Raw genomic sequence first — 22,255 nt, forward strand, 5'->3', positions numbered from 1 at the left:
CAATCTAATATTTAGAGAAGTAAAGAATTGGTAGAATGTAATTATCTGTCCTCTTGTCATATTTTAGTAAGTTTTCTTCTTTAAAATACTATGAATGAAAAAACCTATTTCATTCATAGTATTATAATTTTAAAATAACTATTTTCATCTCTCTATAGTTTCTTCCAGTTTTAGGTTGACAACATTTTCAACTAATCTTCACCATTCTTTACTTTAAATACTACTCTAAAGTATAAATGCTTGTGGTTGTAGGTTGGGGATAGAAGTGGTGAACTAACAGCACAACTCAATCTCTCAGATCTTCAAATGGTTCTTGGTCTGAGCTACAGCACAAACAATTCAATGATGTCTGAAAATATTGAAGTTGATAACAGTTTGCATGGTAAGTATTAGGTCTTCAAAACCCAATTTCTTTATCCTCAAGATTTACATTTAAATTACTTATCTCATGTTTACCATATCCAGAGAGATATATAACATAGGAAGCTCAACTTTTATACTTTTTTGCTTTACCACTGTCCCATTAATTTATCAGTATGGAATACAGTATTTTATAGCTTTTATCATGAACTTAGAAATGGTAAAGGTATAACTATTTTGTTTAAAAAATTTTTAAATACACTTAAATTCTGTATCTCTAGGCTCACTCAAAAATTTATAAATGTGAAGATGTGAAAATTAAAACATATATTGTTTAACCTCTTTGTTTCAAATGTCTTTACATATTTGATTTTTGTTTAGCTTTTATTCCCCCCGTTTCATTTCTAAGGGGGAATCTCAGGATTTTTTTTTTTTTTAATTCAGAAAACCCAGAAATTCTCTTCAGGTGCTGATTTGGTTTTGACATTGCTATAAGAAAAAAATATGCTATAATGTCTCTGTTTCTAAGTGAAAAAATAAACACCTACTTTTGATTAAAAAAATAAAAAGGAACAAGAGTAGAACCACATTTTTGGATACCATCTATATGTAACTCTATGTGAGATCCATTTTAAAGATCCAGCCAAGGCTTAAAAAATTCTTAGTCTGAAAAAAAATTACTGAGACAGATGTTTTGAACTTGGAAGTCAGTGAAAAATCTAGCGTTTATCTTCCCAGTATCCTCCTTTAACCCATACAAAGAAAATGAAAAAGAAAAAGAAATTAGTGGCTAGTCATCTAAGACTTTGAAAGAACATTTAATTGAAAAATGATACTGAAGTATGAACAGTATAGTAAACTGGACCGTGTACTTTGTAATTGAATAAAGGGCTAAAAGGTTTTCCTGTGTTTAATTTTCAAGTTGGTTAAGTTGTAATAGCTCTCATATTTTAACAAATTATCACTTGTCCTCATGGACCGCTCTACCTATAGACCTATTCCTTTGTTCCCCTTTACAACAAACTTGAAAATAATATCACTGTTCCTTGTCTTTACTTCCTCACCTCCCATTCTCTCTTCAAACCACTGGACTCTGGCTTTGGCCCCATCATGATACTAAAACCTTTTCAAGGTTACCAGAGAATGCCATTTTACCAAATACATTGATCAGTTTTAGATGTCAGCATATTTGATTTCTCAGCAATATTTCCTGTAGCTGATCATTCCCTCCTCATAGTGCTTTGTTCGTTTGGCCTCCAGGATCACCCTCTTCTTCTGGCTTGCCTCCACCTCACTGGCCACTCTGTCTTCATAATTCCCCTCTCTTTCTCATCTTTCCAATCCTTGACATTTGTAGTACCTGGGGTTCTGTTGCTGGACCTCTTCTCCCTTCCCTCTTCCCTCTCTCCTTCTCTGTCTTCTGTCCATCCATATCCTTCCTTCCTTTCTGATTTTATCCTTTTTCCTCTTATCCTACACTCTAGATCAGTGCTTCTAATAGAAGTTTCTGTGAAGATGGAACTGTTCTGTATCTGTGCTGTCCAATATAGTAGCCTCTAGCCATATGTGACTGCTGAGCACTTGAAATGTGGCTAGTGCAAAAAGAAGTGAATTTTTAAATATTATTTAACTTTAATTAGTTAAAGTTTTAAAAGCCACATGTGGCTAGTGGCTACTATATCAGACAGCACAACTCTAGATGATTTCATTCAGTCGGTTGGCTTTTATATCATCTATATGCTGATTTTCAAATTGATATTTCCAGTCATAATTTCTCTCTTGAGTTGGAGTTTCATATATTTAACATTTCCACTTGAATATCTAATTGGCATCTAAAACTTAACACATCCAAAATGGATCAATTGTTTTTTTCTCCCCAAACATGTTCTTCCTTCAGTCTGCCCTATCTCAGGAAATGGTACCATGATTCACACCAATGTTCAGGCCAAAAACCTAAGGGCCATCCTTGTTCCCTTTCTCCCACCCACTCCTACATCCAACCTATCAGAAACCCTACCTTCAAAATATATCCCTATTCTCTCTTACAGTGTACCCTGCAACAATCTTAGTACAAGCTGCCAACATCTCCCAGTAGAGCATTAGCCTTGCAACTGTTTCTTTTGTTTCCGCCGTTGCTCCCTCACACTGACTTCCACAGGGCTGCCAGAGTGCTTTTTTAAAATACGAATCAAGTCATGTCATTTCTCTGCTCAGAACCCTCCAGTGACTTCCCATCATACCTGGAACCAAATCTTCAGTCCTCATCGTGGCTAAAAGGCCCTGTAATCTGGGCCCAGACTGCTTTATCATTTCCTCCCACACCCCCTGCTCACTTTGGCTTCATGAAGACAGGCATTTTTTGGTCTCTTAGGTTCATTGCTGTATCCCTAGTGCCTAGAAAAATCTGCTGGCTAGAGGAACTGCAAGAAAACTTGTGTAGGGACTTCTCTGGCAGTCCAGTGGTTAAAACTCCGTGCTTCCACTGCAGGGGGGCACGGGTTCAATCCCTAGTCGGGGAATGAAAATCCATCATGCCATGTGGTACAGCCAAAAGAAACAAGAAAACTTATATATTTCTGGTGTTCGCTCAGGGTGGAGAAAAGGAGTCTCCCATAAGAATCTGAATTTATAAGCCTGTCTACACACTGGTTTGGAATTTGATTTATTCTACCTGCACAGTATAAGAAAGCCCAATCCATTAAAGTGCTTTTGGGTTAGAAATACTCCTAGGGACTTAGCAGAAGTAAGATCAAATATTTTCTGGAGGTAAGCAAGCCATCCTTTATCCAGGCCTATAAAGACTCACAACAACAACAATAACAAAATTACCAAATACCTAAAGAAACAAGCCAAAATGAGTAAGAAAACAAACAAAAGCAAAATCAGGTCACCAAGATCTTCAGAACATAAAATGACTATGATTAAATGTTTACAGGAATAACAGAATTGAAACAAAGGAATAACAAAAATGATCATGCAGATTTGAACAAAATAATAATAGCTAACAATTATTGAGTGCTTACTGTGTGCCCAGGCAGTGCTTTGCCTGTTCTAACTCATTTAATCCTAACAACTCTAGGAGGCAGGAGAGGTTAAGTAAATTTCCTGGGGTTACCTTTTTAAGTGGTAGAGATGGGAGTTCAACCTAGTCAGTCTGGCTTCAGAGTCTGTCTTAGCTGATACTTCTAGCTTAATGTGATTTTAACATACCTCTCAGTAATTGATAGGTAAAAATCAGGAGTCAGATATCAGTAATAATATAGAGGATTTGACCAGCACAATTAATGGGCTTGATGTGTTTTTCAAATTGTGTGTTTGACCCATTTAATGAGTTATAAAATCAATCTCAGGTGTTGCAACTATCATTAAATACATACACACACATACATACATATTAATGGGGTTGTCATACATAATAAGGGCAAGTACTGTTGTGTGGAGATTTTGTTCTACATTTGTGTAAGTGTATTTAGGGTTGCAATGCAAATGTATTTTTTAAAGTTATAGTGGATCTACATTATTATGTTAGTTTCAGGTGTACAACATAGTGATTCAAAATTTTTATAGATTATATTCCATTTAAAGTTATTATAAAACATTGGCTATATTCCCTGTGTTGTACGATATATCCTTGCATCTTATTTGTTTTATACATTGTAGTTTGTACCTCTTAATACGCTACTCCTATCTTGCCCCTCTCCTTTTCTCTCTCCCCACTGATAACCATTAGTTTCTTGCCTGTATCTGTGAGTCTGTTTTCTTATATTTATTCGTTTTATTTTTTTAGATTCCAAATGTATTTCTTAATATGGGTCACAGTTAAAAATATGGGTCACACTGATTTAATGGACACACAGAATACTGTGTCAAGCGACTGATCAATTCACATTCTTTTAAAACATTCATGAAACAGGTCTAAAAATTTGACCACATGCCAAACCAACAAATTTGAAGGAATCTGTATCACATAGATTTCATGCCCTGAGCACAGTGCAGTTCAGTTAGAAATTAACAAGAATATAATGTATAAAACATATTCATTTGAAAATACACACTTCTAAGTAACTTATGGTATGACTTAAGAAGAAATCATAAATTAGAAAATGACTTAGGACCGAATTATAATTTATGTTGATACAACTTACTTAGAGCAAAATTTATATTGTATCATATTTTAAAGGGAAAAAGACTCAGTGACCTAAGTATCCAGCTTTTAAAAAGTTAAAAACAAACCAAAAAACTCAAAAGAAAGTAGAAGGCAAGAAATAATAGCAGAAATTAATGAATTTAAAACAAAGATTCAATAGAGAGAATTTTTAAAAACCCAAATTTGGTTCTTTAAAAAGACTAACAAATCTACAGCAAGATTATTTGAGGGAAGAAAAGAGAGAAAAGGGGATATAATGTGGATGCAGCAGACATTAAAAAGATAAGAGATTATCCTGAATAATTTTATTTGAAAACCTAGGGGAAATGGACAATTTCTAGAAAAGCAGCTTACCAAAATTGAATCTAGAAAAATCTAATGGTAGAATGTAATGTGAATGGATGGCATCTCTAATGCCTAAAACCATAGGGAAACTTGATGAGTCATTTAAAATCTTTCTACTGAGAAAATACCTGGCCAAGGTGATTTTACAAGTGTGATCTACCAAACATTTAAGAAAATTGATTCCAACCTTCCATAAAATTTTATAGGTAACTAGAAAAGTGGGAACACTTTATCAGTCTTTCTGAGAATAGTATATCCTTGATATCCAAACTAGACAAGAACAGTATGTACAAGAAAGGAAAATTACAGGCAAATCTTTACTCATGAACATAGATGCTAAAATTTTAAACAAAATATTTGCAAACCAAACCCACAGTGTATTTAAAACAAATAAATAGGAATTCAAGTGGACTGAATATCAGGAAATCAATTAATGTAATATACCAGTAAACATAGTAAAGGAGAAAATAGCTCAAATATCCAAATATATCAGTAATTCTATTAAATGTAAACATTCCATTTAAAGGACCAGGAATATCAGATTGGTAAAAGAATAAAATCCAACTAAGCCTGAAAGTAAAAGGATTGAAAAAACATACCATGGAAAAACTGATCAAGAGAAAGCTGGTACAGCTGTATTAATATCAGATTAAATGTACTTTAAGGCAAAAGACTTTGTTAGAAATGAAGACAGTCACTTCACAATGGTTAAGAATTCAATTCACCAGGAAGATAAAAGCCTTAAAGTTGTGTGTATCTAGCAAGCCTAATAACAAAGCTTCAGTGTACATAAAGCAAAACTGACTAAACTAAAAGGAGAAATGGGAAAATCCAGAACCATAAGGGGAAATTTAAACACATTTCTCTCAGAAATTGCACCTATCAGAAAACTAAATATTTTAAAGGTTGTCAGTTCTTCCCAAATTGATATAAATTCAGTGTGCTGCCAAGCAAATAATGACAGTTTTTTTGTGGAACTTGACCAGGTCGTTCATGAATGTATATGAAAGAAAAAAGGGCTAAGAACTCAAAGCCAAAACATTCCTGATGAAAAACAAGAGAAGAGAAGTGCTTTCTCTACAGATATAAAGATTATAAAACTACAGTAATGAAGACAGTGTGTTACTGGCATAGAGACAAATAGACCAATGGAATGGAATATAGAGTCTATATTTATAATCCTTGCATATATGGAAATCAACATCACACAAAAATAAATTCTTGATGGATCAAGGATTTAAGTATGAAAGACAGATTTAGAGCAATAATTATGATCAGCCAGCTAACACTTGCTGAATGCTTACTACTTAGCAGGCATTATACTGACCCCTTTACAGATGATGGTGCATTTATCATCACACAGTGATCTATGAGGTAGGTATAGTTGTCCTTTACAAATGAGAAAATCACTGAGAGGTAGTTGCCCAAGGTCATATCACAATGAGTGATTGGTCTGTTCAACTCAGTATGCTGTACTACCTCTGAAAATAAAGGAGAATATCTTCATGATATCAGAGAGGGTAAGGATTTCTCAAAACACAAAAACAAAACCATTACGAAAAAGATTGACACTGAAATTAAGAACTTCATTTCATTAAAAGAAACCGTAAAGAGTAAAACACAAACTGAGAGGACATTTGCCACACAGATGATTAAAAAAGGATTTGTATCCTCAATTTATAAGAACTCCTATGAATTAAAAACAAGACAAATAACCTAACTAAAAGATAGGCAAAAGTGATGAACAGAAGAAACACAAATAGCCCATAAATATGTGAAAAGGTATTTAACTAATCAGGGAAAACCATAGTGAGGTAATATTGATGGATGAGGTGGATGAAAATTAAAAGGCCTGATAACACCAGTATTGAAACAAAACAGGTAATAGAAACTTTTATGCAGTGTTGATAGGAGTAGAAATTGGTTATTCAAAAGAGTAGTCTGGCAATATTCTGGTAGAGTTGAAGATGTACCAACCGTATGATCTAGCAGTTCCACTCCCAGTTACACTCATCTGTTATCCAGACTGGAACAAAGTCTTGCTCATGTACACGAGATATTTCCAAGAATTTCTGTAATAATATTGCTTACAGCTGTGATAAAGCGAAAGAGAGGCATGGACATATATACACTACCAAACGTAAGGTAGATAGATAGTGGCAAGCAGCCGCAGAGCACAGGGAGATCAGCTCAGTGCTTTGTGACCGCCTGGAGGGGTGGGATGGGGAGGGTGGGAGGGAGGGAGATGCATGAGGGAAGGGATGTGGGAACAGATGTATATGTATGACTGATTCACTTTGTTATAAAGCAGAAACTAATAAAAAAAAATAATAATATTGCTTACAATGACAAATGATTGGAAGCAACCTAAATAGCTGTCACCAATAGAAAGGGTATATGCTTTCCTAGTCCTAAAATCGCAATGAAAATTAAACTACTCATACCAACTTGGATGAATCTCACAAACATGAAGTTGCTCAAAGAAAGCAAGTTAGAGAACATACACAGTATGAGACCACTTATGCAATGTTATATAATAAGCTCCATTGCTTAGAGATATATACATATGTAATGAAAATATAAAAACTTAGGGAGGGATGTGGGAACAGATGTATATGTATGACTGATTCACTTTGTTATAAAGCAGAAACTAAAAAAAAAAAAAAAACTTAGGGAGGAAGAGGGAAGTTATGGGGGGAATTACAAAAGGGGGAGTTAATGTGTTGTGGTTTCTTTTTTTCTTTTTGCTTCTCAGAGTTCTTCTATTTTACAAAGTAAGCAGCACATGATACACAATTTGACTGAAATAATTTTCAGAGTTGGAAAAGTTACAGATTTTTGTGACAAGAAAACACAGGGTAGGAACTACTTATGGAAAGAAGGCAATTTCTGGAGAAACTACATTCCCTTACCCCACCCCCATCAAGTAAAAATCTCAAAGAAAGGGACTGAAAGGGTAGCAACTGGAGAGGTTTACAGATTCACTTTGTACGCAAAGAATGACTTTACATTTCATTACTTTCTAGTGCATCCAATTTCTTTAAGAAAATTTTTTTCTCTTTATGTGAAATAGCTAAGAATAAATGAAGTAAAAGGCTTGTTACAGATGATGATTCTTCAAAAAAATTTGTAGTCATAGTTCAGATTACCTTCTCAGTGACTATGTTTTCCAGTTAAACTCTGAGAGCCCTTCAACCAGCCTCATTATTTTGTGAGCTTATTGTTTTAGAAGATGTATTTATTTCATTCTTTATCTTCAAGAGTTTCTTATCAGGGAAGAAAATTCTTGACATCATAAACAGTAACAACCACATTATGTGAGTATTTGTTTTCTGATGGTATGTATTCAAAAGTAATTTAATATTTTTAATCTATTTCCTACAACAAACACTATTCCCAGAATAAAACTGTCTGAATAGAATAAGGTGTGGGAGCCAGTTCCTACTATCACCATGCCTCAAAGAAGATCATTAGAGCACTTCATGTTTAAAATGGAGCTTATAAAGTGGAGCAACAATCATGTTTTTTAACATATTTATTGGAGTATAATTGCTTTACATTGGTGTGTTAGTTTCTGCTGTATAACAGTGAATTAGCTATACATATACATACATCCCCATATCTCCTCCCTCTTGCTTCTCCCTCCCACCGTCCCTATCCCACCCTTCTAGGTGGACACGAAGCACAGAGCTGATCTCCCTGTGCTATGCGGCTGCTTCCCACTACCTAGCTATTTTACATTTCGAAGTGTATATATGTCCATGCCACTCTCTCACTTTGTCCCAGCTTACCCTTCCCCCTCCCCGTGTCCTCAAGTCCATTCTCTACGTCTGTGTCTTTATTCCTGTCCTGCCCCTAGGTTCTTCAGAACTTTTTTTTTTTTTTTTTAGATTCCACATATATGTGTTAGCATACGGTATTTGTTTTTCTCTTTCTGACTTACTTCACTCTGTGTGACAGAATCTAGGTCCATCCACCTCACTGCAAATAACTCAATTTCGTTTCTTTTTATGGCTGAGTAATATTCCATTGTATATATGTACCACATCTTGTTTATCCATTCATCTGTCAATGGACACTTAGTTGCTTCCATGTCCTGGCTATTGTAAATTGAGCTGCACTGAACTTTGTGGTATATGACTCTATTTGAATTATGGTTTTCTCAGGGTATATGCCCAGTAGTGGGATTGCTGGGTCGTATGGTAGTTCTATTTTTAGTTTTTTAAGGAACCTCCGTACTGTTCTACATAGTGGCTGTATCAATTTACATTCCCACCAACAGTGCAAGAGGGTTCCCTTTTCTCCACACCCTCTCCAGCATTTATTGTTTGTAGATTTTTTTATGATGGCCATTCTGACCAGTGTGAGGTGACATCTCACTGTAGTTTTGATTTGCATTTCTCTAATGATTAGTGATGTTGCGCATCCTTTCATGTGTTTGTTGGCAATCTGTATATCTTCTTTGGAGAAATGTCTATTTAGGCCTTCTGCCCATTTTTGGATTGGGTTGTTTGTTTTCTTGATACTGAGCTGCATAAGCTATTTGTATATTTTGGAGATTAATCCTTTGTCAGTTGCTTCATTTGCAAATATTTTCTCCCATTCTGAGGGTTGTCCCTTCGTCTTGCTTATGGTTTCCTTTGCTGTGCAAAAGCTTTTAAGTTTCATTAGGTCCCATTTGTTTTTGTTTTTCCATTTCTCTAGGAGGTGGGTCAAAAAGGATCTTGCTGTAATTTATGTCATGGAGTATTCTGCCTATGTTTTCCTCTAAGAGTTTGATAGTGTCTGGCCTTACATTTAGGTCTTTCATCCATTTTGAGTTTATTTTTGTGTATGGTGTTAAGGAGTGTTCTAATTTCATTCTCTTACATGTACCTGTCCAGTTTTCCCAGCACCACTTATTGAAGAGGCTGTCTTTTCTCCATTGTATATTCTTGCCTCCATTATCAAAGATAAGGTGACCATATGTGTGTGGGTTTATCTCTGGGCTTTCTATCCTGTTCCATTGATCTATATTTCTGTTTTTGTGGCAGTACCATACTGTCTTGATTACTGTAGCTTTGTAGTATAGTCTGAAGTCAGAGAGCCTGATTCCTCCAGCTCCATTTTTCTTTCTCAGTATTGCTTTGGCTATTCGGGGTCTTTTCTGTTTCCATACAAATTGTGAAATTTTTTGTTCTAGTTCTGTGAAAAATGCCATTGGTAGTTTGATAGGGATTGCATTGAATCTGTAGATTGCCTTGGGTAGTTTCTGGTAGCATCTTTAGGATTCTCTATGTATAGTATCATGTCATCTGCAAACAGTGACAGTTTTACTTCTTCTTTTCTGATTTGGATTCCTTTTATTTATTTTTCTTCTCTGATTGCTGTGGCTAAAACTTCCAAAACTATGTTGAATAATAGTGGTGAGAGTGGGCAACCTTTTCTTCTTTCTGATCTTAGTGGAAATGGTTTTAGTTTTACACCATTAAGAACGATATTGGCTGTGGGTTTGTCATATATGGCCTTTATTATGTTGAGGTAAGTTCCCTTTATGCCTGCTTTCTGGAGGGTTTTTATCATATATGGGTGTTCAATTTTGTTGAAAGCTTTTTCTGCATCTATTGAGGTGATCATATGGTGTTTCTCCTTCAATTTGTTAATATGGTGTATCACATTGATCGATTTGCATATACTGAAGAATCCTTGCATTCATGGGATGAACCCCACTTGATCATGGTGTATGATCCTTTTAATGTGCTGTTGCATTCTGTTTGCTAGTATTTTGTTGAGGATTTTTGCATCTATGTTCATCAGTGATATTGGCCTGTAGTTTTTTTTGTGGTATCTTTGTCTGGTTTTGGTACCAGGGTGATGGTGGCATCGTAGAATGAGTTTGGGAGTGTTCCTCCCTCTGCTATATTTTGGAAGAGTTTGAGAAGGATAGGTGTTAGCTCTCCTCTAAATGTTTGATAGAATTCGCCTATGAAGCCATCTGGTCCTGGGCTTTTGTTTGTTGGAAGATTTTTAATCACAATTTCAATTTCAGTGCTTGTGATTGGTCTATTTATATGTTCTGTTTCTTCCTGGTTCAGTCTCGGAAGGTTGTGGTTTTCTAAGAATTTGTCCATTTCTTCCAGGTTGTCCATTTTATTGGCATAGTGTTGCTTGTAGTAATCTCTCATTATCCTTTGTATTTCTGCGATGTCAGTTGTTACTTCTTTTTCATTTCTAATTCTATTGATTTGAGTCTTCTCCCTTTTTTTCTTGATGAGTCTGGCTAATGGCTTATCAATTTTGTTTATCTTCTCAAAGAACCAGCTTTTAGTTTTGTTGATATTTGCTATTGTTTGCTTAATTTCTTTTTCATTTATTTCTGATCTGATCTTTATGATTTCTTTCCTCCTGCTAACTTTGGGGTTATTTTGTTCTTCTTTCGCTAATTGCTTTAGCTGTAAGTTTAGGTTGTTTATTTGAGATATTTCTTGTTTCTTGAGTAGGATTGTATTGGTATAAACTTCACTGTTAGAACTGCTTTTGCTGCATCCCATATGTTTTGGGTCATTGTGTTTTCATTGTCATTTGTTTCTAGGTATTTTTGATTTCTTCAGTGATCTCTTGGTTATGTAGTAACATATTGTTTAGCCTTTATGTGTTTGTCTTTTTTACAGATTTTTTTCCTGTAATTGATATCTAGTCTCATAGTGTTGTGGTCAGAAAAGATACTTGATATGATGTCAATTTTCTTAAATTTACCAAGGCTTGATTTGTGACCCAAGATATGATCTATCCTGGAGAATGTTCCATGAGCACTTCAGAAGAAAGTGTAATCTGTTTTTGGATGGAATGTCCTATAAATATCAATTAAGTCCATCTTGTTTAATGTATCACTTAAAGCTTGTATTTCCTTATTTATTTTCATTTTGGATGATCTGTCCATTGGTGAAAGTGAGGTGTTAAAGTCCCCTACTATGATTTTGTTACTGTTGAGTTCCCCTTTAATGGCTGTTAGCATTTGCCTTATGTATTGAGGTGCTCGTATGTTGGGTGCATAAATATTTACAACTGTTATATCTTCTTCTTGGATTGATTCCTTGATCATTATGTAGTGTCCTTCTTTGTCTCTTGTAATAATCTTTATTTTAAAGTCTGTTTTGTCTGACATGAGAATTGCTACTCCAGCTTTCTTTTGGTTTCCATTTGCATGGAATATCTTTTTCCATCCCCTCGCTTTCAGTCTGTATGTGTCCCTAGGTCTGAAGTGGGTCTCTTGTAGACAGCATATGTACAGGTCTTGTTTTTGTATCCATTCAGCCAGTCTGTGTCTTTTGGTTGGAGCATTTAATCCATTTACACTTAAGGTAGTTATCAATATGTATGTTCCTATTACCATTTTCTTAACTGTTTTGGGTTTTTAATTGTAAGTCTTTTCCTTCTCTTGTGTTTCCTGCCTAGAGAAGTTCCTTTAGCATTTATTGTAGAGCTGGTTTGGTGGTGCTGAATTCTCTTAGCTTTTGCTTGTCTGTAAAGGTTTTAATTTCTCCGTCAAATCTGAACGAGATCCTTGCTGGGTAGAGTAATCTTGGTTGTAGGTTTTTCCCTTTCATCACTTTAAATATGTCCGACACTCCCTTCTGGCTTGCAGAGTTTCTACTGAAAGATCAGCTGTTAACCTTATGGGGATTCCCTTGTATGTTAATTGTTGCTTTTCACTTGCTTCTTTTAATATTTTTTCTTTGTATTTAATTTTTGATAGTTTGATTAATACTTGTCTTGGCGTGTTTCTCCTTGGATTTATCCTGTGTGGGACTCTCTGTGCTTCCTGGACTTGATTGACTATTTCCTTTCTCATGTTAGGGAAATTTTCAACTATAATCTCTTCAAATATTTTCTCAGTGTCTTTTTTTTCTCTTCTTCTTCTGGGATCCCTATAATTCGAATGTTGGTGTGTTTAATGTTGTCCCAGAGGTCTCAGAGATTGTCCTCAATTCTTTTCATTCTTTTTTCTTCATTCTGCTCTGTGGTAGTTATTTCCACTATTTTATCTTCCAGGTCACTTATCCGTTCATCTGCCTCAGTTATTCTGCTATTAATTCCTTCTAGAGAATTTTTTATTTCATTTATTGTGTTGTCCATCACTGTTTGTTTGCTCTTTAGTTCTTCTAGGTCCTTGTTAAACGTTTCTGATGTTTTCTCCATTCTATTTCCAAGATTTTGGATCATCTTTACTGTCATTACTCTGAATTCTTTTTCAGGTAGACTGCCTATTTCCTCTTCATTTGTTTGGTCTGGTGTGTTTTTGCCTTGTTCCTTCCTCTGCTGTGTATTTCTCTATTCTCGTTTTGCTTAACTTACTGTGTTTGGGGTCTCCGTTTCGCAGGTTGCAGGTTCATAGTTCCCATTGTTTTTGGTATCTGCTCCCAGTGGGTAAGGTTGGTTCAGTGGGTTGTGTAGGCTTCCTGGTGGAGGGGAATGGTGCCTGTGTTCTTGTGAATGAGACTGGATCTTGTGTTTCTGGTGGGCAGGACCACGTCCGGTGGTGTGTTTTGGGGTGTCTGTGACCTTGTTATGATATTAGGCAGCCTCTCTGCTAATTCGTGGGGTTGTGTTCCTGTCTTGCTAGTTGTTTGGCATAGGGTGTCCAGCACTGTAGCTTGCTGGTTGTTGAGTGGAGCTGGGTCTTAGTGTTGAGATGGAGATCTCTGGGCGAGCTTTCACTGTTTGATATTACTTGGGGCCGGGAGATCTCTGGTGGTCCAGTGTCCTGAACTCGGCTCTCCCACCTCAGAGGCACAGGCCTGACACCTGGCCGGAGCACCAAGACCCTGTCAGCCACACGGCTCTGATGAAAAGGGAGAAAAAGAAAGAAAGAAAGAAAAAATAAAATAAAATAAAGTTAATAAAATAAAAAAAAATTTATTAAAAATAAAAAAGTAATTTAAAAAAAAGAGAAATAAAGAAGAGAGCAACCAAACCAAAAACCAAATCGACCAATGATAACAAGAACTAAAAACTATAACTACTAAAAAGTAAAACAAAACTAAATGGACAGTCAGAACCCTAGGACAAATGGCAGAAGCAAAGCTGTACAGACAAAATCACAGAAAGAAGCGTACACATACACACTCACAAAAAGAGAAAAAGGAAAAAAGAGTATATATACATATATATATATATATATAAAATAAAGGAAGAGAGCAACCGAATCAATAAATTGCCAATGATAATAAGCTCTAAATAGTAAACTAAGATAAACATAAAACCAGAAACAAATTAGATACAGAAAGCAAACCCCAAGTCTACAGTTGCTCCCAAAGTCCACCACTTCAATTTTGGGATGATTCGTTGTCTATTCAGGTATTCCACAAGTTGACTGAGAGTACATCAAGTTGACTGTGGAGATTTAATCCACTGCTTCTGAGGCTGCTGGTAGAGATTTCCCTTTCTCTTCTTTGTTCTCACAGCTCCCGGGGTTCAGCTTTGGATTTGGACCCGCCTTTGCGTGTAGGTCGCCTGAGGGCGTCTGTTCTTTGTTCAGACAGGACGGGGTTAAAGGAGCAGCTGATTTGGGGGCTCTGGCTCACTCAGGCTGGGGGGAGGGAGGGGTACAGAATGCAGGGCGAGCCTGCAGTGGCAGAGGCCAGCGTGACGTTGCAACAACCTGAGGTGCGCTGTGTGTTCTCCTGGGGAAGTTGTCCCTGGATCATGGGGCCCTGGCAGTGGCGGGCTGCACAGGCTCCCAAGAGGGGAGGTGTGGATAGTAACCTGTGCTTGCACACAGGCTTCTTGGTGGCTGCAAGAGCAGCCTTAGCGTCTCATGCCCATCTCTGCTGTCCATGCTGATAGCTGCGGCTGGGACCCATCTCTGGAGCTTGTTTAGGCAGTGCTCTGAATCCCTTCTCCTTGCACACCCCGAAACAATGGTCTCTTGACTCTTAGGCAGGTCCAGACTTTTTCCTGGACTCCCTCCCGGCGAGCTGTGGTGCACTAGCCCCCTTCAGGCTGTGTTCACGCAGCCAACCCCAGTCCTCTCCCTGGGATCCGACCTCCAAAGCCCGAGCTCAGCTCCCAGCCTCCACCTGCCGCAGCAGGTGAGCAGAGAAGGCTCTGGGGCTGGTGAGTGCTGGTCGGCACTAATCCTCTGTGCGGGAATCTCTCTGCTTTGCCCTCCACACCCCTGTTGCTGCACTCTCCTCCGTGGTTCTGAAGCTTCTCCCCCGCCACCCACCCCCCATCTCCGCCAGTGAAGGGGCTTCCTAGTGTGTGGAAACTTTTCCTCCTTCACAGCTCCCTCCCACTGGTGCAGGTCCCGTCCCTATTCTTTTGTCTCTTTTTCTTTTTTCTTTTGCCCTACCCAGGTACGTGGGGATGTTTCTTGCCTTTTGGGAAGTCTTAGGTCTTCTGCCAAAGTTAAGTAGGTGTTCTGTAGGAGTTGTTCCACATGTAGATGTATTTCTGATGTATTTGTGGGGAGGAAGGTGATCTCCACATCTTACTCCTCCTCCATCTTGAAGGCACCCCTCACCCACCCCGTGGTTTATTTCTGAAGCTGGCTATCAGGTATCATGTATTTCTTACATTATGCCTTTTAAAATATTAAAGATTGAATGGATATGAAAGTTCTTCATATTTAATGACAACTTTTTGAAAAAATATTTTGAAGATCTTTTTATTTAACTTTTTTCCTGACTGGCAGTAAATCTGTCATCTAATGAGATCTTAAAATGGAAACGGGTAACTCAGAAGAGTAATAATAAAGTATTGGGATGTTATTTTGGTTCTTACCTCAAACTTGAAGGCCTTATGTTTTCCTTATGTTTCTACTTACTTAAACCTCTCTACAGTTTGTTTGGGTTGTGTGTATCATATAAAACCAGTTATTATAAAAATGCCTTTTCTAAATTAAGGGGTAGTTAGTAACCAAAGTTAGTTTCCAACCAAAACATTAACTTCCTTACATCAAAACGTTTTAGAGGGAGTGTATATTTTATTTTAATTTAGTTGGTGTGGAAAATTATTATTCTTGAAAGAATACATGTTTCCTCCTTCCATGTGGGTTTTTGTAGCAGACTTTAAATTTGAATAACACAGTGATGCTGAATTTTCAGTCTTAAGGGCTCCCTGGCTTACTTAAATTAACTTTTTTTTACAAAGGTGCACGCCCCAAGTTTGGACGCCGACACAGTATGGAAAACATGGAACTTATGAAGTTAACACCAGAAAAGGTTGGCAGTTTTTATTTCTTGAACAATTATAACAAAATATCTTAGCAACTTTTAATTTAAATAAGTCTTGTCATATATGGGTATCACTTTAACATTTTCCTTTGAAAAGAATCGAGTACAATGCAAAAAGAATGTGTATGGAATGCTGCCATCTGTTTAAGAAAAGTTTTATGCATATATATCCTTTGTAGATGCATAAGACATTTCTGGAATAATATATAAGATACTTGCTAGTAACGATTGCCTCTGGGAAGAGAATTGCTGTCTGGGTTAGGAGAAACACTTTTACATACTATTTTGAACTGTTTGAAGATTTTACTATTTTACCATGTACATGCATTACTTTGTTTTTTTAATTAAAAGAAGAACAGGAAAATCAGAAAAGGATTAGGAAGCTTTTTTCAACTAAATAACAGCAACATTATTGGCAAGATTAATGATATGTATGATCAAGCTAGTGTTTTTAGCTGCATTTTTGAAAAGCATTTTTTTTAACAAAGGAATAACTGTTCAAGATGCATCTTCTCTAGGTTTTTTTTTTTAAGTAACAGAGAAGGGGCTTTATAATTGGAAAAAGGTTATTGAAGAAGAAATCTAGGCTGCTTTCTTCTACCTCCATTTATCTTAATTTTACATTGTTAAGGTATGCTCTTACTCCTTTATGGTGTATTTCTTGAAACACTTTTTATAAAATGTGTTTATTGTAGTAACTTTGGAAACTTCCAACAAGGAAATTAAAATTATCAGTAATCCCACCTCCCAGTAGTAACCAAAATTAATGTTTTTGTATTTATTTGTCTTGCATTTTCATATGAATATCATATTATAGATACTATTTTATAAGACATAGTAATATATCAACATCTTTCCATGTAATGAAATATTCTTCTGCCCTATTATAATAGGCATATTATTTTTTAATATTGACATTTTTTGTGTAAGTAGTCTTCATAAGACCAACATCTGATTTGAACTAATATCCAATATTTTTTTATTCCAAACAGTTACAGTTTTTTAAAAACTTCTGGTTAACTTCTGAAGGGCTTTATGATTTCCCCCATATATTTACCTCTTATATTGGTGAGTGGTTCTCAAATCCTTAAATCTATAGATTATTTAAAAAATAAAAACAGAACACAAAAAACTTAAGTCAATTTAGATCTCCTTCATTTTTCTAGTAGGTAGGAAACTAGTAATAAGCAGCAAAATTAATTTGGTGCATCTGTAGTGGTACCAACAGTAAATTCCATGAGAAGCTGACCAGACTCAACCCTGTAATTTTCCAAGAGCCTAATAATGATAAAGCTTATGTCTAATTTAAAATATGTTTAAGTGGAATTAGTTCTTTGTGATTTTTTTTTTACCTCATAATAAATATTTATTTGTTTTAGTTTTGGCTGCCTTGGGTCTTAGCTGAGGCATATGGGCTCCTCGTTGTGGCGCGTGCCCTCTCTAGTTGTGGCCTGTGTGCTCAGTAGTTGCAGCATGTGGGCTTAGTTGCCCTGTGGCATGTGGGATCTTAGCTCCCTGACCAGGGATCAAACCTGCGTCCCCTGCATTGGAAGATGGATTCTTAACCACTGGACCAACAGGGAAGTCCCTAACTTCCTGTTTGGAAGTCATAATAAAGTCAAAGAGTTCAGTACAGTTTTATCAACAAAAGATTACTACTGCTGTGTAAGTTTTAGATGTTATTTTTTAGGGTTATAAATTCTACATACATCCAAAATTTCCAGTTGTAACAGATTTCTAAGTAACTCTTATCAAGAATAAAACTTTGGCTTCTTCTCTGACCATTTAAATTTTATTTTTATGGACTTTTGGCAAACTTTGTTTTCTTTTCTTAGGTTTTTAAAAACCTCCATTTTAATATTTTGATAATGAGAAATCCATAACACACATTTGGTACAAGCTGTTGAAAACAGTGAGTTAGGGACTTTCCTGGTGGCGCAGTGATTAAGAATCTGCCTGCCAATGCAGGGGACACTGGTTTGAGCCCTGGTCTGGGAAGATACCACATGCCACAGAACAACTAAGCCCGTGCGCCGCAACTACTGAGCCTGCGCTCTAGAGCCCATGAGCCACAACTACTGAGCCCGCATGCCACAACTACTGAAGTGTGTACCTAGGGCCCATGCTTCGCAACAAGAGAAGCCACTGCAATGAGAAGCCCGCGCACCAAAACGAAGAATAGCCCCCGCTTGCCACAACTAGACCCGCACATAGCAACGAAGACCCACTGCAGCCAAAGATAATTAATTAATTAAAAAAGAAAACAGTGAGATATACTGGCAAAAAGGAATATATTAAGAGATCTAAGCCACTCACCCCCCTCCCCACATCCAATTACTAAATGGCAGTTATATATAGCTTTGGTGTTTTTTTTTCATGTCCTGCTTTCCATTTATAATTGTGTAGGTTCAAAACTGGAACAGTGAAATTCTTGCTAAACAAAAACCTCTTATTGCCAAACCTTCTGCAAAGCTCCTCTTTGTCAACAGATTGAAGGGGAAAAAATACAAAACTAATTCCTCCACTAAAGTTCTCCAAGATGCCAGTAATTCCATCGATCATCGAATTTCAAATTCTCAAAGGGTATGTTTAAAATAAGTTTTGAGTATTGTGTTTTGAGTTTTTTATATTCATACTGGACTTCTGTAATATATTTTTAGATATTCAGTATAAAATATCTTTGTTATTCAAAGAAGTCTTCTGTATTTTCCTATCTTTTCTGTGTTCTTCAAAGCTAGAAACTGTAATTACTCCATTCATAGATAAGTTGCTCCACTACTTTGGGTAGTAATTATTTCTTTGTGTTTTAAGTCACTGTTGTTTGCAAAAATACTACCTTCATTTCACCAGTGTCTCCCAGTGAAAATGTCCTCCATTCAGCCAAGAAGTCAGAACAAATGAAATTCAGATGTTCAAGGAGTTTTAAATACTAATTTAAAATGAAAAGTGTCTGCATGCATCAATTCCTATTTATTTCTGTTGTTAAAATTATAGAGTTAAAAACGATTTTGTTGAAAAGTGAGCATAGAAATCAGATTATTAAACATAAAAAAATATTTAGAAGTTGAAAAATACCATGGCTTTACTGGTAAGTATCAGGGGTATTTCTACCTACCCTACACTCTGATAAAAAGATCAAAATAAATTACAAAGAAGATACTTCAAATTATCAAGTCCATTTTTCAAGCAGTTGAGAACCTTTGAAAAAATTGTTAGCTTTTTATTTTTTAACAGAAATTTCTATTGGTCCTGTTGTCGGCATTTTTTTTTTTTTTGTATCTGCACCCTTGTAGTGTCCTTTGCCTTGGTTTTTATCAGTTTTTTACATGTTCCTTACACATGTATGACTAACAAAAGGAAATTATTATTATAATTATTATATTATTAAAAATATTATGGGGTATATAAAAATGGTCTAAGAATATTTTTGTAGATCTGGAAGGCATATCTTTGTTCAAGGTTTGAGGTCTTAACTAAGCCCACTTAGCCCAACCAAAAATGTATTTTTGGAGCCTGTCTTTTGATATTCAGAATTTTTAATTAGAGGCTTTTTGCCCCTAGGAAAAAGTCTTTTTGTTAGTGATTAAGACAGTTGACTATAGCTTATGTACATACTTATTCCCAAACCTCAAGCTTGACATGTTAAAAATTGTGCTGTCTCAAGCCCTCCTGTTTTCCTTACTTCAATTAAAGGGATACCATGTATACTACACTGTCACCCAAGCTAGGAACGCGGGTGTCATTCTAGACTCCCTCTCCTTCATTGACCACATCCAGTTAATCCCTATATCACTCAGATCTGCCCTCACCACCCTCCCCCCACCTTTAAAAAAAATCTCTGCTACTGTGTCTTAGTTCTTAATGTACTGCTTTATCTCTTACCCAGATTTCTGGAATAGGCACCTGAACTGACCCCTTTCCTTCCATTATTAACCCTTGCAATCAATTGGAAGGGCCAGTTCTGTTTCTGTACAAAACCACTTAAAATTGGCTATTACCAGTGCTTCTCTTATGTCACATAGGATGTCTTTAACTTGTATGTCATACAGAGGTCCTTATGTTGGTCTCTTCTTCCCCTCCCCTTTTCACCACCCCTGCATATCCTTCAGTTCATTATCCCCTAAATACTACAAAGCTTTGGAATTGCGCATTAATCAGTGTGAAACATCTCTACCCTGCAAATGCTTATTCACTCTCCAGGAACCGACTCAAATATCACATAAGTTTCTGCTGTTTCACTTAAGAATTAGTTACACCCTTCTCCCAAGGCTCATAACAGTTTGTATATATGTACTTCTTTTTTTTTTTTTTTTTTTTTTTTGCGGTATGCGGGCCTCTCACTGTTGTGGCCTCCCCCGTCGCGGAGCACAGGCTCCGGACGCGCAGGCTCAGCGGCCATGGCTCACGGGCCCAGCCGCTCCGCGGCATATGGGATCCTCCCAGACCGGGGCACGAACCCGTATCCCCTGCATCGGCAGGCGGACTCTCAACCACTTGCGCCACCAGGGAGGCCCTATGTACTTCTATTATAATACTATCATTATGAAAACTAGAATAATTACTTTTTTTTTTTTTTTTTTTTGCGGTATGCGGGCCTCTCACTGTTGTGGCCTCCCCCGTTGCGGAGCACAGGCTCCGGACGCGCAGGCTCAGCGGCCATGGCTCACGGGCCCAGCCGCTCCGCGGCATATGGGATCCTCCCAGACCGGGGCACGAACCCGTATCCCCTGCATCGGCAGGCGGACTCTCAACCACTTGCGCCACCAGGGAGGCCCAGAATAATTACTTTTATTAAACATTAGTTATTTTAGTTTTGAAGCTTTCCAAATAAAGTATAACTGGTACCCCTGTCTCAAATACTCATTTATTTGAAGTTTATATTTTTTCAGGATCTTCAAATCTTTAAATACAATAAAAGACCTTAGAAATCACTATGCCAGGAAAATATACATGCTTTCTTACTTTAATCAGTTCTTAGAAAGACTAGTTTACTTAAATTCTGTTGTAGAATCTTAGAACTGAACTTTGAACCTGGGGTACATGCCTGTATCACTGATATTTGCATAATTTATTCAGTATCTGTAGCAGTTCCCCTAAGTCTGAGGTACATTTATTTAGCTTTAGGAATACAAGGATTAAAAAATAACTAGAAATGCTTTTTGTCAGTTGGATTGAAATAACTTTTTATTACCAAGTGGTTGGCATCTTGTATATAGAAAATGTCAATTTTTTATTTTTAATCTTCATCGTTTACCATTTGTATTTGAGGTATATATGATATTGTTTCATTGATGATCTAAGGATAATGCTGAAATATTTAGATTTCCTCTCAATATTTTAGAAAATCAGTGCAGATACTATTGGAGATGAAGGGTTCTTTGACCTACTGAGCCGATTTCAAAGCAATCGGATGGATGATCAGAGGTGCTGCTTAAAAGAACAGAACTCTGGATCAGCTTCAACAGCAGCTTCTGCCACTCCCCCCAGAATCATGCTACAAAGTAAGCTATCTGTGCTTCTCCTGCAATTTGATATTCTTTTGATTTATTTCTGAGAATTTAGGAGGTAAAGGAGCCTGAATCAAGGTATATCTGAAACGCTGGTATCTGTACAGTTTCAAACAAGGTTTTGTTTCAGTTCCCCTAAGTTTATCTGTATTTCTAGTCCAGTGCACTTTCTACTAACTATATCATACTGCCTCCCAAGTTTCCTAGGGGTTGGGGGAAAAAAATCTAACTTTAAAAAACTAAAAATAATGAGGAAAAAATTATAGTTATACATACCTTATGATTACATGTAAAATGCAGATACTTCATATGTGGATTAAAAAAGAAAAGCCAAGACAGACTGAAGAGGAACCTATGGCTATGGCAGAAGCTAAGTCTTGCCTGAGCCTTCGAAAGGTCTAAAATAGGTTACTTAAAATTTTCGGGCTTCCCTGGTGGCGCAGTGGTTGAGAGTCCACCTGCCGATGCAGGGGACACGGGTTTGTGCCCCGGTCCGGGAAGATCCCACATGCTGCAGAGCGGCTGGGCCTGTAAGCCATGGCTGCTGAGCCTGCGCGTCTGGAGCCTGTGCTCCGCAACGGGAGAGGCCACAACAGTGAGAGGCCCACGTACCACCAAAAAAAAAAAAAAAAAAAAAATTTCTATTTCAGCTACCAAAAGACTTCCTCCCCCATAGACTT

General features: G+C 36.8%; 1 protein-coding gene across 3 annotated transcripts in view; it reads left to right on the top strand.

Moving 5' to 3' along the window:
• GPSM2 (G protein signaling modulator 2) overlaps positions 1–22,255 on the top strand; it is a 62,953-nt gene that overhangs the window by 29,653 nt on the left and 11,045 nt on the right. For all 3 annotated transcript variants that reach the window (XM_060090206.1, XM_060090208.1, XM_060090209.1), the window contains 4 exons: positions 253–382; positions 15,986–16,056; positions 18,475–18,651; positions 21,410–21,569. In XM_060090206.1, coding sequence (XP_059946189.1) covers positions 253–382; positions 15,986–16,056; positions 18,475–18,651; positions 21,410–21,569 — 538 coding nt within the window. The remainder of the gene's footprint in view (positions 1–252; positions 383–15,985; positions 16,057–18,474; positions 18,652–21,409; positions 21,570–22,255) is intronic.

This window comes from Mesoplodon densirostris, chromosome 2 (genome assembly GCF_025265405.1).
Source record: "Mesoplodon densirostris isolate mMesDen1 chromosome 2, mMesDen1 primary haplotype, whole genome shotgun sequence".
NCBI lineage: Eukaryota > Metazoa > Chordata > Mammalia > Artiodactyla > Ziphiidae > Mesoplodon > Mesoplodon densirostris.